This window comes from Globicephala melas, chromosome 7 (genome assembly GCF_963455315.2).
Source record: "Globicephala melas chromosome 7, mGloMel1.2, whole genome shotgun sequence".
Classification (NCBI taxonomy): domain Eukaryota; kingdom Metazoa; phylum Chordata; class Mammalia; order Artiodactyla; family Delphinidae; genus Globicephala; species Globicephala melas.
The window spans coordinates 9,809,241-9,826,500 of NC_083320.1; the positions used below are offsets into that span (position 1 = coordinate 9,809,241).

Sequence of the window (17,260 nt, forward strand, 5' to 3'; positions counted from 1 at the left end):
TCATTGATATCATTTGGTGTGGGCTCTGTTAACCCGAGGATATACTGACAGCAGAGACTTCTGACTTATCTTTTTCATTTTAATTTATCTGAGGAAAGCATACCGAATTAAACCGTACACTTGTAAATTTGCATAAATACTACCAAAGCTGATAGCTACTATACAGATTGCCTCTTAGAAAGTAGTAGATTGAAAAGCAATAGGAAAAGATTTAAAGTTCAGACTTTGATTTCCAGCCTTAGTCAAGTAGAAATTTCATTTTGTATTCTCTTTACAAATGTTATTCAAGCACAACGGTGATTCAAAAGTAACTGATTTTCCCCACTCAAATAAAAAAGTAAGCAACTCAACGAAAAAGTCATCTGGCTTAAGCCAGCAAAAGCATAAAGATTTATTAAGTATTAAGTATTATTAAGTATTTTTTATTATTTACTATATTAAGTATTTATGAGTGGAGAAAGGTGATATAATGTACTAAGAACTCTTCTACTAAAATTAACTAGAATGCATATTGCTTGGGGATGGAATGGTGGGGTGTTGAAATGTATGTAAGAACATAATACTCCTAATACAGGGAAGCATAAATGAAACCAAAATTAGTCTCTATAGTTCTTAATAAATCTTCAGTTACCTTGCAAAGTGCGTGAGCACTATGAGGCAGAGAAGAGCAGTCCTCTCTGGAAGTCTTCCGGTTGGAAATTTCCTTGGGTGGCCCCATCATCGGAATCACCCCATATGCTCACCACCAGCATGTGACACCGTGAAGTCCTCAGCTGCAAGCCAGTTGGGGGTAACTGATTCAGACAGAAGTGTAGGCGTGTTAGTTTGTAAAATGGGCCAACAGAGTCAATCTGTGCATTGCTCCACGGTTCAGGGCACATGTGCTGTGGAAATAGCTGCTAGCTATTTGGGCTCCTGACTGGCATGGAGTTTTATCATAAACTAATGTCACTGAATCCCAAGTATAGCTCTAAGAACACTGTGGTGATGAAAGCCAGACTGGGATAGGTTTGGGACTCTCTCTGGGCCATGGTTCTTTGGTTCCTGGGTCTTAGATATTTGATGAATGTCTACAGAAAAAGTTCATCCTATTTTCTCCTGCCCTTCTCTATTCCTACCAAGTCCTTCCAATCCAGTAAGTGCCAAGAAGAGATAAATCTGAGGATCTTAGGCTTCTCTCAACTATATTAGAGCGACTTAGAGGTCTACGAGCCAAAACATGTATTAGGGCTGCTCTGAACTTGAACTTGGCATTTACCTCCCTGGGGAAGCTCTGGACCAGAGCAGGACTGGGTGGGCTGGACTGACAGCTCTAGAACCGCCCAAAATTTAGGGAATTAAAAGGGTTTGACACTGACATTAAATTCCTGAAGCAGGGTGGGGCTTTTGAGTTTTGCTAGGCTATAGAAGTAGGGAGAAGTCAGGCCATTTCTGTAGCTATTGCTGAAAAGGTAACAGAGCATCTTATTTCAGAATTTGCAGTATTCAGATTGCCAGGAAAAGAAAGCTATTGTTTAGTAAATACCTCAATTAAGCTTGTCTTCCTAAATGGATGGAAAGCAGTACTGATGTGTGTATTTGTCAAGGCCTTTGATTTCATCCTTTTATTGCTTCTCAGCACGTTCCTGTTTATATGTCTCTTCAACTAGTCTACCATGTAATGCCATTTGTAATAGTTTAGTCTATGCCCTTTTCCAGTCAGAGTGATTGCCCCATTAATAGACAGAAAACCTTTGAAAGAGGTTAGTAAGAGGCAATCAATTTCATGTCTTTCGTATTGATAGAAATGACTATATTTATTGCAGGAAACAAATTCGCTTAGACACTACTGAATTATAAGCAGTCTCGTAGGACCTAGACATAGTAAATGTTTTATTTGACAGATTTTACTTTAAAAATAAAACAGTCCGCTGCCAGGTATGAAAAAAGTGTGAAGTGAAACAGACGTGAACCATTTTAGTTTGAGATTCTGCCTCGAAAATGGTCTGTGAGTGACATATGGTGGTTTTATAAACACGAGGTAAACCAATGGCAGACAGAAAAGCTCTTTAATACTAATTAAGTAAGCCTGGAAGTAATTACCCAAGTGTACACTGAAATATTGCCTTCGAAAATGGACAGAATATTTGATTTTGCTCTTTTGTTTTAGTCGATGACTATAGCAATGCTAGGAATTTTAAAAATATGTATATATCACTTTTTACATTTATTTAAGCAAATGGAGGTATATTTAAAGTTTTCTTTTTCTCATTTTCACACTTTTAAGAAAGATTGCCTCAATTTGAAGTATCCTTTCTTCAGCTTCGATGTGATATCTTTAAGAGGTGTACCCGTTTTGTATTGACTCATCCACACGCTTTAAAATCACACAAAGATGGCTTTGTTTGTGTAACTTCTACTAACAAGCTATTTCTTGTAAGTTGGTCTTTGGACCACAGTGATATCAGCCCATGTTCTGGTTTGTTAGTTTAAACTAGGCTTTCTCTGAGGGGATCAAAGATGCCCCTAAATGTTGGGTGTAGCAGCGTCAGGAGCCCCAGGTCACGGTTTTCATTATGGGGGAAGGACGGATGGACTGGAGCAGATGTGAGCTTCCCTCGGGGACCATTTCCCAGGGGAGATTATTTCAGGACTGGACTCACCCCAGACATCACAACTGTCATTCCTTAGGGGGCCCTGATGTTCTCCCTCAGCATTTCAATCCCTCCCAGAAGCATTTCCAGGGATTTGGAAAGAGGAGTACATTTTCATAATTGACTCAGGCTAGGCACACGTCTGTGACCTAGAACTATCCAGAGAACAGTCAAATGCCCAGGCTTACACAATCAAACACTTGGCTACAAAAAGAAAAGAACCATAAACTGTGAGTTCTTTGGCTTTCCGGAGTTTCAGAAAAACAAATAAGAAGATCCAGCTGACTAAATCCAAAACAAAATATATTTCTTTAGTAAAATCAGGAGCCCAAGTTTGTTTTTCCGATAGACTTCAAAAGGTTTATTCAGATATGGGAATCAGCTTCAGATAATGAATTCAAAAGATTAAAGGAGATTCTTTTTACCGGTGCCATTTCTTTTTATTTTTTAAGCTTTACTTAAGTAAAGGATCCCTTGTCTGGAATTCTGGGAGAGTTCTGCACTTTATACAAACAGCCAGTTGGGCTGCATTGCAGGAGATCATGACCCCAGCCTTAGATCTTTGCTGAGCTGGAGAAGTGACGGGGGACAGAGCCGCTGGGGCAGCTAGCCTGGCTCACTGCCGCTTTTCTTCATCTCCTTAGGTGAAGAGTGTGACATCGACATCAATGAATGTGACAGTAACCCCTGCCATCACGCCGGTACCTGCCTGGACCAGCCCAACGGTTATACATGCCACTGCCCACGTGGCTGGGTGGGAGCAAACTGCGAAATCCGTGAGTATTCTGCTGCTCAGCCTCTGTGACTTACCGTTACATTTTCATTCAATGAGAAGAGGATGCGCCAGCCCCACAGCACTCACAGGTGAGGCAGTGAGGCCCAAGGGGTACCCTGAGCTCCGCCGTGCCTCCCGGATCCCAGTTGAGGACCTTGGCTCACTGTGTTATGCTGCTTCCCTCCTTCCTGAGTCTGAATCCAGCCTTTCCACCAGGATGAGAATGTGCAGATGTCATCCAGAGTTCGCGGCTGCTAAGACAGCCAAAAATGTGCTTAGCAGAGAAGCATTAGAATCGCATCAGAAAAGAGAGTCTTTGTGTTGAAAGCATTAAAAAAACCCACACAGAATATAAATTCACTTTGCATTTTTTGTCTTCAAGTGTCTTCAAACGTATTAGGTTCCATCAATTGCCTGGAGAAAAGTTCCGTGAGGATGAGCGCATGAAAGAAACTCTGAAAAATACTTTGAGCTGCTTAGAGCGAGGTGTTCTCTACAGATGGACTCACAGAAGTTTGACAATGTCAGGATCAGGATTTTATATATTAAAATCATGTATCTGCTAGGAATGAGGTGAAAATGAGAACTGCCCTGGAATTGGGTTTTCATTGTTTTGTACATCGCTAAAAGCTCAGCGTTGAAGTGTGTTTTCTTCCCATTTAAATTAGTCAGGGTCGTTGGGTTTGGCTGTGTCATCAAATCTCCCTCCTGGGCCCTCTCGCCCACTCTCTTACTCTTCATCAGGCAAAGACAGCTCATCTGCTGTGTGAGTTTGGAAGGAGACAGCTCAGTATACACAGCCCTGTCTGTCTGCCTCGTGGGCTGGCCTGTCTGCTGCCTCTACTCCTCCACACTGTGCGTGTTTCAGGAACAGGCCCCTCACTGGTGGTCCAGCACCGCCTATGACTGCACGGGCTTGTCTAATTCTTGGTGTGTGTCTCAAGTGGGGCATGGCCAGTAACAGGAAACCTTCTTACCCACAAATATGGACCATATTCTTCAGCATCAACTTGACCAGTAATGAAGGTGGTGTTTGGGCTCCTGTCTGCTCACTCTTTGTCTTTCATCTTGGCTCAGGACTTGAGAGAGGAAGAGAGTAATTCCTTTTAGGTCTCCCGCTCGTCCTTTCCAAATACCCCTATACAGAAAGGTTTTAGGACAAACTGAAACACTCTGTTGTTGAAGAAAGGGAAGGAAGGGGATTCCAGTGGTACAGATGCTCAGGGCTGTGAACTGATGCAGGATGTTAAGACCAAAGTAGGTATAGGATGTTAAGTCCAGTCTGGTGAGATCAGTTGGTGGGAAGGATCCCAGATTTGGGCCACCAGGACGTCGGTTCTCACCCTGGCTGTGGCACTTACGGTGTGGCTGCATTTAGGTGTGCTGAGTCTCCGTGTACTTATCCATAAAATAGGACCAGTTTTCGTTATAAAATTTGATAATTCTGTGAAATGACAAGTTTCACGCCTTGGGGCAGAGGAATATCTATGTATAATTTTAAAATCCTCGGTGTGAAGAAGTCAGGAACACAAAGGATGCCCTTAAGAAGTTTTGAAGTAAAATCTTATAACTATAAAAAAATCTAGCTTTACTTCCTTCTGGTGATGGATAAGATAGGCAAAAGATATACAAGGATGGAATAATAAGGACAAAAGTTGGCTTCACGGTCTAGCTCCGTCATGGACAAATGTACCTCAGCCTTGTCTTCCTCACTTGTAAAATGGTGACAGAAAAGTTGCTGTGAGGCTTAACGGAGGCAAATTTGCGCAGATCTGTGCTATGCAGTAGGCACTAAATAAGTGTTAGCTGCTGCTTCTCGTTCCTTCTGCGCCGCTGCAGCCCTTATACTATGAGCTACTCCTGGCAAACACTAGCCTTTGGCACTTGTCAGAGGGCACAGGCCGCTCTGAGCAGCTGGGTGTGATGGGACCCATCACACGTCTCAGCACACACCTGGGTTCTCTGTTCACCCAGAGTAGCACTTGCCGTTTGATGATCTCATTTGCACCCCTCCATTCAGCCAAAGGTGTCAGAATAAATGTCATCACAGATTAGGCTCTACTGGGTCCCCACGTTGGATGCTTCCATCCTTGACCTGAGCATAAGAATGGAGAATAAGCATATAAGGTTTGCGATAACACACAGGTGGAGCTGGTGGCCAGTGCCAAGAGAAATGGATCTGAATCAATGGAATGGATTCAAAGCAGAAGTGGAAGCAGGGTTTGGACTGTCAGCGGGCAGAGAAGATATAAGAGGTCTCCTGTCCTGTATGAGCCATGGGACCTATGGTCTCTGAGGTTTCTTTCTAACCCTGAACATCTGTGATCTTCTGAAGTGGCTAGAAACCAAGAGAAGGGTGCCTGAATGACACAAGGTCAGGTTGGTAAGTCTCAAGAGGAAAGCTCAGGTGAAGCAGAGAAGAGGGAGAACCGTGGCCCATGCAGCTCCATAGCGTGGCAGGCTCCGAGTTGTCAAAGGCAGTAATGGGGCTTCCCACCAGCCTGACCTCTGCTTCCCGAGGCCATTCACCTGCCCTCCTTTCTTGTTCACTACACGTTAGTCACATTGTCCTCCTTTCCCTTCTTTGAGCAGGTCCCATTCATTCCTGCCATCAGGGCCTTTGCCTGTGCTGTTCCCCATGCCTGGAGCTCTCTTCCTTGCGATCTTAGCACAGCTGTCTCCTTCTCAGCTTTTAGGTCTCAGCTTGAACGTCACCTTCTCAGATGCCTTCCCTGACCACCTGTATTTGTTTCCTACTGCGGCTGCAACGAATTACCACAGATTTCATGGCTTGAAACATAACATGACCGTCTTCCTTCTGGAGTTTCTAAAGAACCTTCTTCTTTGCCTTCTCCAGCTTCTAGAGGCTGCCTACCTTCCTTGGCTCGTGGCCCCTTCCTCCATCTTCAAAGCCACAATCACGTCTCTCTGACTCCTACTTCCATTGTCACATTTCCTTCTCCAGATCTCTCATATCCCTCTTGCACTTATAAGGACTCCTGTGATTACTTTGGGCCCATGAAGGTAATTTAGGATAACCTATCCATCTCAAGACCGTCAGCTTAATCGCATCTGCAGAGTTCCTTTTGCCGTGTAAGGTAGCATAATCAGAGATCCTGGGGAATAGTATGTGTTCATCTTCGGGAGACCACTATTTGGCCTACCATAGCACCTTATCAGCAGCGTGCCATTACTCCCATTTGTTCTTAAAAATGGTAACATTTGGAGATGATTTAGCATTACTTTTTTTCTGTTACAGCATCATCCCAATCATTGTAATAAGTATTCGCATAAACATAACTTAAACTGATTAAAGGGGCAGGATTTGGTGAATAGAATGGGTGCTGCTCTTAAGAACAGGGATCTGGGCTGGTCCTGCCACCCAACCAATCACCAGGCAGGAGGAAGGTCATTTTATCTCTCTGGAGCTCAGTCTCTTCATCCATAAAATGAAGGATTAAATACAACGGTTAGTTTTCTTCCTTCCAGTTGGATTCACCCTCAAAGTAGTGTCCTACTCTGCCAGAGAGCACAGATTATAATAAAGCAGGCACTTCCTATTGCCTTTTCCTTACAAAACACCATAGGATGTTTCCTATTGCACGTGGAAAAGAGAAATTCAGAAATTCATAGAATACGTGTGTGATACTCGCAAGCACACACTGAGAGTTCGTGCAGATTCCAGGGAAGGAAGGGCTCTGCATGTGGAAATGAGTCTACTTGTCATCAGCCAACAGTAGACTCAGAAACCTCAATGGGATTGACATGCAAATTAACACCATTTTAGTGGTTCCATGGCTCGCATTCCTAACGTTTACCCTAATAATGGATCGTTTTTAGAAATTTGCCCTTTAGAGTTATTATCTGGTCCCCAATCAGTAATAAGAAGCAGAAATCTAGCAGACCACACATATTTATCAAAACCATCAAAAACATTGATCCAGAACTATCCTAAAAGGATCATGAGAGTAGCTATGATGCGTTTTCTGTTTGTTTGTTTGTTGTTTGTTTTTTTGCGGTACGCGGGCCTCTCACTGCTGTGGCCTCTCCCGTTGCGGAGCACAGGCTCCGGATGCGCAGGCTCGGCGGCCATGGCTCACGGGCCCAGCCGCTCCGCTGCATGTGGGATCTTCCCGGACCAGGGCACGAACCCATCTCCCCTGCATCGGCAGGCAGACTCTCAACCACTGCGCCACCAGGGAAGCCCAGCTATGATGTTTTATACATATTCTGAGACAAATGCAAACCCTAAGTTCTAGAAACTGACAAAACAAGCCTGCTGAAGTTTTAATTCTGACACTTGTTCTTAACCACTTTTGGACTGATCAAAAAATTTGGGGAGGATTTTAATAAAACTTTTGCCTTCCTAAAATCGAAGTCTAAAATTCAAAATTCTTATAATTCTCTACATAGTGGAACGTTTTGTATCATTTGTGTTGGAGCTTTAAGGTCTATACAGTTAGAGTTACAGACAGTCCTGCTGACTGAGAGTTGGCTAGTTCTATATACTGAGCAGTTGAATCTATGGTTAAACTATTGAATTAATGACATTCTGCAGTTGAGAAATAGGGGAACAGGGCATCTTGGATTTATGCAGTCAATGAATAACCAAGGCCCTCTTATTGTCAGACGTTAAGCATAGTGCCCAGGATATAAAGATTAATGAAACAGCTCTTGCCTTCTCCTCATCCAAGGGTGGGTCTTCATATGTGACAGGAGTTGCTGTGAGACTTCGTGCAGGTAGCTCCAGGAACCCAGGGAAGGAGCAAAGTTGGATATCTGGGGCTTCTTCTTCCCAAAATGCATGGAATTTAATAATGCTTGAAGAAACCCATCAAACAGTTATGTTATATGAGCAGTCCTTATCATACAAATAGATTCGGATCTTTTGTTCTCATTTCTGTGTAAACCAGGATTTTTAAAAAACAAAACTAATTTGGGATTAACATACACACACTTCTGTATATAAAATAGATAACCAACAAGGACCTACTTTACAGCACAGGGAACTATACTCAATATTTTGTAATAAGCTATAAGGGAGAAGAATCTGAAAAAGAATATATATATGTGTATATATATATATATATATATATACACACACACACATATATATATATACATAAAACTGAATCACTGTGCTGTACACGTGAAACTAACACAACATTGTAAATCAATTATACTTCAATAAAAAAGAAAACAAAATAAAATTAATTAATCTTCCTCCCCGTGGAGACTCCCCACTTCACTCCCCAAAGGTAACAACTGTTACCCATTTATTGTGGATTCTTCCAGATGCTTTCAGTCACTGTATAAAGTCCCATTTTCTCCCGTACAAATGGGGCTATTCTGTACATACTGTTCAGCATCTTGCTTTTATGCTTAGTACTATATCTTGAGTGTTTATCCATGTTGGCTTATGCAGATCTTCCTCAATTTTTTTAACACCAGACAGTATTTCCATTTTTTAGATGCTCTATAATTTATTTAATCATACCCCTATTGATAGATAACTCATTTTCAGGTTTTTGGTATTAAAAACAGCAGTAGAGTGAAAATTCTTATATATTCTTGAGGGAGAATATCAGTAGGATAAATTCTTGAAAATGAAATAGTCAAATGAAGGGGTTCTTGAATTTTTCATGAGCATTTATTTATATATTGGCTCTTTGCCAATAAAACTTTTCCTCTTGGAAGCAATGGTGTTGGGGGTTGAAGTTGACCCGCAAGTCCCACTTAATCCACAATTACCTTACTAAATACTTTGAACACCAAGGCTGCATCCTCCACTGACCTCTTGGGAAGCGATCGTGGCTAGATGTGGGGAAGCAGCCTGATTACGGGAAGGACATTACTGTGGACTTGTGCGGTCCTGGTTTTGAATCCCAGCTCAGGTAGTTACTCCTGGTAAACAAGAGCTCTGAGCCACAGGCCTTGATAAATGGGGTAATACCTGTGAATAACATAGTGCAGTACAGTGCCTGGTTCACAGTAAGTGCTCAGTAAATGGTTGCCTTAATTGCTATCATCAGTTGTCACTCTCTGAGCAGTGATCAGCCTCTGGGTGTCTATTCAAAGTGACATTTCCCCTCCTCTGATGGAATATTGATAAATTAGATGTTTTTGAGATAACTACTGATTTTCTAAACATACTATTTTAGGATAACAGGCATTCTGTAGATGTGTAGTGTTATGGATGTAATTAGACCTTGACTTTTCTGTTGCAAGGTAGATACAGGTATCCCGTGAGGGGAATCTTCATCCTCCCTTCCTGAAGGGTTCGGATGGATGCATATAGCAGAGAGCAGTGTTTCTCAGGCCTTCTGACTGCAACCCACAGTAAGAAATATATTTTGATGTGGCACATAGCACACAGTGTCTCTCCCACACGCACAAAACATGAAGTAGTTCTTACTTTACGAGTGTGACACGCTTTTATATGGTTTTCTAAACTTTTTTTTCTAATGCAGTCTGGCCCCTATTGGTTTCCACATTGTGCAGTATGGAAAACATTACTTATTAAGTGTTTAGAGCCCAAGTGTGTGGTTCAAATTCAGGTTCTGCCACTTGTTACATGTGGAAACCTGGGCAAGATTCTTTTCCCTTATAGGTTATTAAAAAATATTGAGTATAGTTCCCTGTGGCATACAGTAGGTCCTTGTTGGTTATCTATTTTATATATAGCAGTGTGTATATGTTAATTCCAAATGCGTTTTATTTTTTAAAAATCCTAGTTTATACCAGAATGAGAACCAAAGAACCAAATCTATTTGTACAATAAAGACTGCTCATATAACATAACTGTTTTGATGGGTTTCTTCAAGCATTATTAAATGCCATGCATTTTGGGAAGAAGAAACCCAAGACAACCAACTTTGCTCCTTCCCTGGCTTCTTTGGAGTCCCAGCTGCTTCTTGTATAAAAGGGAGATAGTAACAATGTCCACTTTGGAGCATCGTACGAGGAATAAAGGACCTAACACACTTAGAATACTGTTCAGCACACACTGAACTCTCAATAACCGTTTGCTTTTATTAACCAAAATGCTGAACAAAATAATACAACTGTCTATTTGATGTCGCCCCTCGGGTGTCTTAAAGGCACTTCCAGTTCAGCATGTACAAAACAAAACTCATGAGCTTCCACTCAAACCTGGTTGTCTTGCCATGTCCCCTGCTTGCCTGCGGTACTTCATCCATCCAGGGATACAAGCCAAAGGCCAAGAAATTTGACACTACCTTTGTCTCTCCTCACTGGCCTCTACAAGCTGCATAGTCTGGTGAATTCCACCCCTAACTCACACCCACATTCCTTCACCTCTCTGTCTCCACCCCTCTCACGCAGGCCAAACCACCACCAGCTCCGCCAGAGGCCGCAGTAGCCTCTGACCTGGCTTCTACCCTAGCCCCTCAAACCCTTTCTTATATACAGCCAGAAGCAACCTTTCTTTTCTTTTTGCTTCCTTTCTTCCTTTTTAATTTTCCAAAAGTATTTTACCTTTTCATTATTTAAAAAATTTTTTCATTGTGGTAAAATACACATAACTCTCTTAACCATTTTTAAGTGTAAGTACATTTATAGTGTGTACAACATTTAAGTACATTTATATTTATATTACAACCATCACCACCATCTTTCCTCAGAATTCTTTTCATCTTGCAAGACAAACTCTACACCCATTCAACAGTGACTGCCCATGCTTCCACCCCATCTCGCCCAGCCACCTTCCCTCCCTCCCTCCCTCCCTCCCTCCCTCCCTTCCTTCCATCACCCGACCCCCTCCCCAGCCTCTGGTAACCACCATTCTACTGTCTGGGGGATTTCTTCCTATATGTTGCACATATAAGTGACATCATGCAATATGTATCTTTCTGTGTCTGGTCTATTTCACTCAGCAGAATGTCCTCCAGTTCATCTATGTGGTCGTAAATGGAAGAGGCATCTTTTCAAAGTACAAATCTGAACCCTCAGACCCTCCCTGCAACCACTGTTTCCATCCTTGCCCACACCAAGTTGCTATTAAAGTACATCAGTGGGGCTTCCCTGGTGGCGCAGTGGTTGGGAGTCCGCCTGCCGATGCAGGGGACGCGGGTTCGTGCCCCGGTCAGGGAAGATCCCACACGCCGCGGAGCAGCTGGGCCCGTGAGCCATGGCTGCTGAGCCTGCGCGTCCGGAGCCTGTGCTCCGCAACAGGAGAGGCCACAACAGTGAGAGGCCCGCGTACCGCAAAAAAATAAATAAATAAAATAAAATACATCAATGACTAAAGAGCAAAGGCCACACTCTTGCCTATGGGACTGGGAGGGCTGCCCCTACACTGTGGGGAGGTGCCCCGTCTTCACTCAGACAGTCTCTGCCTTGCTGCCTTGAGCGGCCACCCTGTCCTCCTTCCAGCTCCTCACTCTGCTTTCCACCTCCTCCCAGGTCTTTGCCTGGGACAGCCTTCACTTTGCTGTTCTCCATCCCTGGTGACTATGCACTCACCCTTAGAGCCACACTTGCTGCGGACCCCCATCACAAAAGCTCTCCCGATTCCCCAGTTAGATGGCGAATCCCTCGTCCCCTCTCGAAGCAGTGCCGCTCTGGTCCCTCGTGGCTTAGCCCACTTTTCTCTCAGTTTCCCCTTGCTTCTTATCCCAGGCACTCAGCACCGTGCTCAGCATATAGTAAGTGCTTATTGATGACTGGTTCAGTGACGGGATCGCTAGGAGGGAGGCGAGCTGTGCCTTCCATTCCCCCCGCTTCTGCATCTTCTGAAGATTAATGAGAGTGTTAACTTTTTTCAGTCTCATTGACTGTTTTGATTGTCCACCGAACTTATAGCTACAGAAAACATAAAGAAATTTGAAATCCCGCCTCACAGTTATTCTAGGCCGCAGATGGTTCAAAAATTATCTAGCTAGCTAAGTGACATCTACTGAAAACTAAGATGTCACTAAGTGGCATCTACTCAAAACAGACTTTCATTCCTTTACTTTCAGACTCTTTTTAAGTCTGAAAAAGACTTAAAAAGTAGGTGGACAAATTAGTCTAGCTAGATTCACCTGGGTAAATGAAAAAACAGGTGTGGGAAATGTATTTTAGAATTAAATTTGTCTATCGAATGAGGTCTCTTTGGTGGAGTGGAGGTGGTCGGTGGGTCTCGTTTTATCCTCAGCTTGGCCGCTGACTACCTGCTTTACCTTGAGCAAAGGCTCCGAGTCCAGCCCCTATGTAGCTCCTATTTTCGTACCGATTGAAATGTTAAAGGCAAAAGCACTTTAGATGATACAAAACCTCAAACAGATTGAGTTTAAACCGAAATGCAAATGCTCCCTGAGACCCAGAAGTGCGACATTTTTTCCCTGAACAGTTGGTGTGCCTGCGTTCCTGGTCACGCACGTGCCGGGGCTGGTGAGGTCATCCCTTCCAGCGTGCTCTGGTGCATGATTCTTCTCCGAGCCCTGCCGCAGCCACTATAGGAAATGATCCATGCACTGGGACTCCCTGTATGCGGCAGAGCGATGGCTTATGGACCGGGAGACGGCAGCTGCAGCCACCTGCTGCAGATACATTCGCTGCCTCGCAGACCCAGTGTTGGATTTATTCAGATCCAGCTTGCCTCCCAATCCACCTAGCGTGCAAAGCAGCCACATTCACTTATCAGACAACTTTCAGATGACAATAGGGTGGAAGAAGCAAAGGGCAGGGGCAGGGAGGAGAAACAGAGGTTCAGGAGAAATTTTGAGAAAGTTTTCCCCAAAGTCCAAACAGCTTGGAATTCAGAGTTTGGGGAAATAGAGTAGATGGTCAGAAATGCAAGCGACTTAGGCAGCCTGTCAGGCCTGGGGCGGTGTGCCGAGCACGTAACCTAGTACAGTTGGTTTTCTGCTTCAGTGGCCGTGTGCGGTTGTGCACTGGCTGTCTATACACAATCAGTGTGATGTGTAAGCTATTTACACAAAGGTGTGATTGACCATAGGAACTCATCAAGAACTTGTGTGGCTGCCGCACGATCGGATCTGAGCGCTCCCCCGAGCTGGAGTAGAAACAGTATTGGCGGCCCTTGTGACAGTGCTCAGTGAGTGTTACAGCACACCCTGTGAGTGCTGGACTCTGGCCTACGACTGAATTTTTCAGAGAATGTTGAAATACTTGGAAATCAAGTGAGTCATGCTTCTCTTTCAGCCAGAAAGATGACTTGTCTCTCTCCATGTGCACCAGGTTACTGCCAGATGAAAGGGTTGCCAATCTGGGACTGAGTCTTGGTTTCACGAAACACTCCCCCTCTTCCGCTGTGGCCGTTAACTTGCAGTGATTTATGTCGTTCCATCTGCCCGTGTGTGCGCTGGCTGCACGGGCTTTGTCATCAGGAAGGCAGGCTCGAGTGGCAACACCAGACTTCGAGGGCCTTGGTGTAAAACTCAGGAGCCGGAAGATCTGGACACACACTCAGAAGTCACTTCATTCATCCCGTTCTTCTCAAACTCTCAGGAACCAGCCAGGCTCAGGGCATGGGTCAGTGTTCCATTAGGCTTCTAGGAAAAAGCTCTGCACACTCGGTTCCTTGTTTGGGTGTTTACCTGTGCTCTTGTGCAGATCGTAACGTTTCAAGGGAAAGAATAGCTGATTCTGAGACTCCAGTGACACTGAAGATGTCGCTAAGATGAGAGTATGAGGACCCAGAGGTGACAAATACTCTCACCTAAAGTGGGACAGTGGAAACAGGCCTGAGGATTTCACAGAAAGACAGGCCCATTCCCACCCACCCCTGAATCCCATTTCCAAGCACCCAGAGTCCTAAGGTGGAAATCATGGCCTGGAGGTAATGGTGGTGGAGGTGGCGGTGTGAGTGAAGTAGAGAAGGCATCCTCTTTCCCAAGTTCAGTTTCTCTTTGATCTTATCTAGCCCTTTTTAATCTTCACAGCTTCCTTTCAAATCCTGGTCACATCATCTGAACCATTCCATTTGTACGCAGGTCTGTAAACGGGACATAATTAGACACTCTTGACCTGTGCCAGATACAGCGATTATGTCCATCCATCCACTTTTTTCATGCCCATCCAGGTTGGTGGGGTTTTTTTGTTTGTTTTTTGCGGTACACGGGCCTCTCACTGCTGTGGCCTCTCCCGTTGCGTAGCACAGGCTCCGGACACGCAGGCTCAGCAGCCACGGCTCACGGGCCCAGCCGCTCTGCGGCATGTGGGATCTTCCCGGACCGGGGCTCGAACCCATGTCCCCTGCATCGGCAGGCGGACTCTCAACCACTGCGCCACCAGGGAAGCCCAGGTTGGTGCTTTTTGAATGGGCACAGGGCAACGCCCGACAATCCTCAGCTCAGAGTGTGTGCCTCAGAGGATAGGGTCCTCCTCCTCTGTATCCTTCCTTCCTTCTACCACTGCAGCTGCTCCTCCTTAGGGACCACCCACCATGAGCCCAGCAGTGGACTTTCTTACTTTTCTTTACACGTTTTCTAACTTAACGCTCACAGCAAGCTTATAGGGTATATGTTGCAAGTATCTTCTTATAACGGAAGAAATTGAGGCTCAGGGAGGTCAAGTAAACCTTGCAGCTGGGATTGGAAGCAAGGTTGGTGTGGTCCCAAGGCTCACACCCCTTCTGCTAGTTATGCTGGAAGATAATCCCATGGGTGTTTTCTTCAAATGACTTATTGCTTACTTTTTAATTATTACAAACGGACTGCATTCTTCTCTCTTTTTTTTTTTTTTTTGGTTGGAAAAGACTGAGATGGGTAAAGAAGGAAATAAAAATCCCATGCAGGCCTGCTTTTCAGAGATCACTGTCGTTAGCACACTGCTGTGTGAGGCAGAGGCTAAGAACTTGGACCCAAACTTGCCGACATGCTCACCCGGGAAGTGACGTCAGCTTCCTAGACATTGTCTGTAAAGTGGGGAGAAGGAATAATATATCTTCCGGGGGTTGTGTTGCTTAAATGAGATGTTTTCAAAAAGCTTAGCATAGTAAGAAAACAACAAATGTTCATCATTGGTATCACTCCATCCTGAGCTTTTCAGTAAGGTAGACGTTGGAAGCTCATATGTGATTGTACTCTACAACTAGGTTCTGTTTGGTAACACTTTTTTTTTTTTCTTTTTCTTTTGCTATTTGGTGAATATCTCTCCGTCTCACTAAGAGTTGAATATTTAGGTTGTTTCCCATTTTTCCACTTTTACGAATTGTGTTGTCTGTTGGTGGGGTAGAGAGAGAATATGGGGCTGAGAGACTCTAGCTATATCTATAACATTTTATTTCTTAAAAGAAAAAAAACCTTTAAAAATATAAAGCAAAGAAGGTCATTTCTCTAATGATTAGTGATGTTGAGCATTCTTTCATGTGTTTGTTGGCACTCTGTATATCTTCTTTGGAGAAATGTCTATTTAGGTCTTCTGCCCATTTTTGGATTGGGTTGTTTGTTTTTTTGTTATTAAGCTGCATGAGCTGCTTATAAATTTTGGAGATTAATCCTTTGTCAGTTGCTTCATTTGCAAATATTTTCTCCCATTCTGAGGGTTGTCTTTTGGTCTTCTTTATGGTTTCAAATCAAAACTACAATGAGATATCATCTCACACCAGTCAGAATGGCCATCATCAAAAAATCTAGAAACAATAAATGCTGGAGAGGGTGTGGAGAAAAGGGAACCCTCTTACACTGTTGGTGGGAGTGTAAATTGATACAGCCACTGTGGAGAACAGTATGGAGGTTCCTTAAAAAGCTACAAATAGAACTACCATATGACCCAGCAATCCCACTACTGGGCATATACTCTGAGAAAACCATCATTCAAAAAGAGTCATGTACCAAAATGTTCATTGCAGCTCTATTTACAATAGCCCAGAGATGGAAACAACCTAAGTGTCCATCATCGGATGAATGGATAAAGAAGATGTGGCACATATATACAATGGAATATTACTCAGCCATAAAAAGAGATGAAATTGAGCTATTTGTAATGAGGTGGATAGACCTAGAGTCTGTCATACAGAGTGAAGTAAGTCAGAAAGAGAGAGACAAATACCGTATGCTAACACATATATATGGAATTTAAGAAAAAAAAAATGTCATGAAAAACCTAGGGGTGAAACAGGAATAAAGACACAGACTTACTAGAGAATGGACTTGAGGCTATGGGGAGGGGGAGGGGTAAACGGTGACAAAGCGATAAAGAGGCATGGACATATATACACTACCAAACGTAAGGTAGATAGCTAGTGGGAAGCAGCCGCATAGCACAGGGAGATCAGCTCGGTGCTTTGTGACCGCCTGGAGGGGTGGGATAGGGAGGGTGGGAGTGAGGGAGACGCAAGCGGGAAGAGATATGGGAACATATGTATATATATAACTGATTCATTTTGTTGTGAAGCTGAAACTAACATACCATTGTAAAGCAATTATACTCCAATAAAGATGTTTAAAAAAAAAAAAAAAGAAGGTCAAATAGGAACATTTATTAACTTTGAGTGGTGAGTACATGGGTGTCTGTGCTATTTTCTGAACTTTTTTCTAAATGTGTGATAGTTGGTAATCTAACATTTAAAAATTGTGCTGCTCAGATGAAGATCCTTGCACCCAGGGCTTTATGCATTTATAGGACCATTTCCTCAGCATAAATTCAGAACATTGAAATTTCTGGGTCAAAGGAAACTCCATGCAGTCCGCCCAGGGGCTGTGTATCCATTCACACAGTCCCCATTTCTGTACCCCTGTCAACTGTGGTTATCAAAATTTAAAAATAATATTTGGGAACTGATATAGGAATTGCATTTTTAAAAATAATTATGAAGCTGAAGAAGTTTCTACTTGTATTTCCTCGGTGAATTCATTTTTATATTCTTTGTGCACTTTTCTATGGC

At 43.5% G+C, this 17,260-nt stretch overlaps 1 protein-coding gene across 2 annotated transcripts in view; it reads left to right on the plus strand.

The window, feature by feature from the left end:
• DNER (delta/notch like EGF repeat containing) overlaps positions 1-17,260 on the plus strand; it is a 326,508-nt gene that overhangs the window by 301,372 nt on the left and 7,876 nt on the right. For both annotated transcript variants that reach the window (XM_030882206.2, XM_060301752.1), the window contains exon 11: positions 3,278-3,409. In XM_030882206.2, coding sequence (XP_030738066.1) covers positions 3,278-3,409 — 132 coding nt within the window. The remainder of the gene's footprint in view (positions 1-3,277; positions 3,410-17,260) is intronic.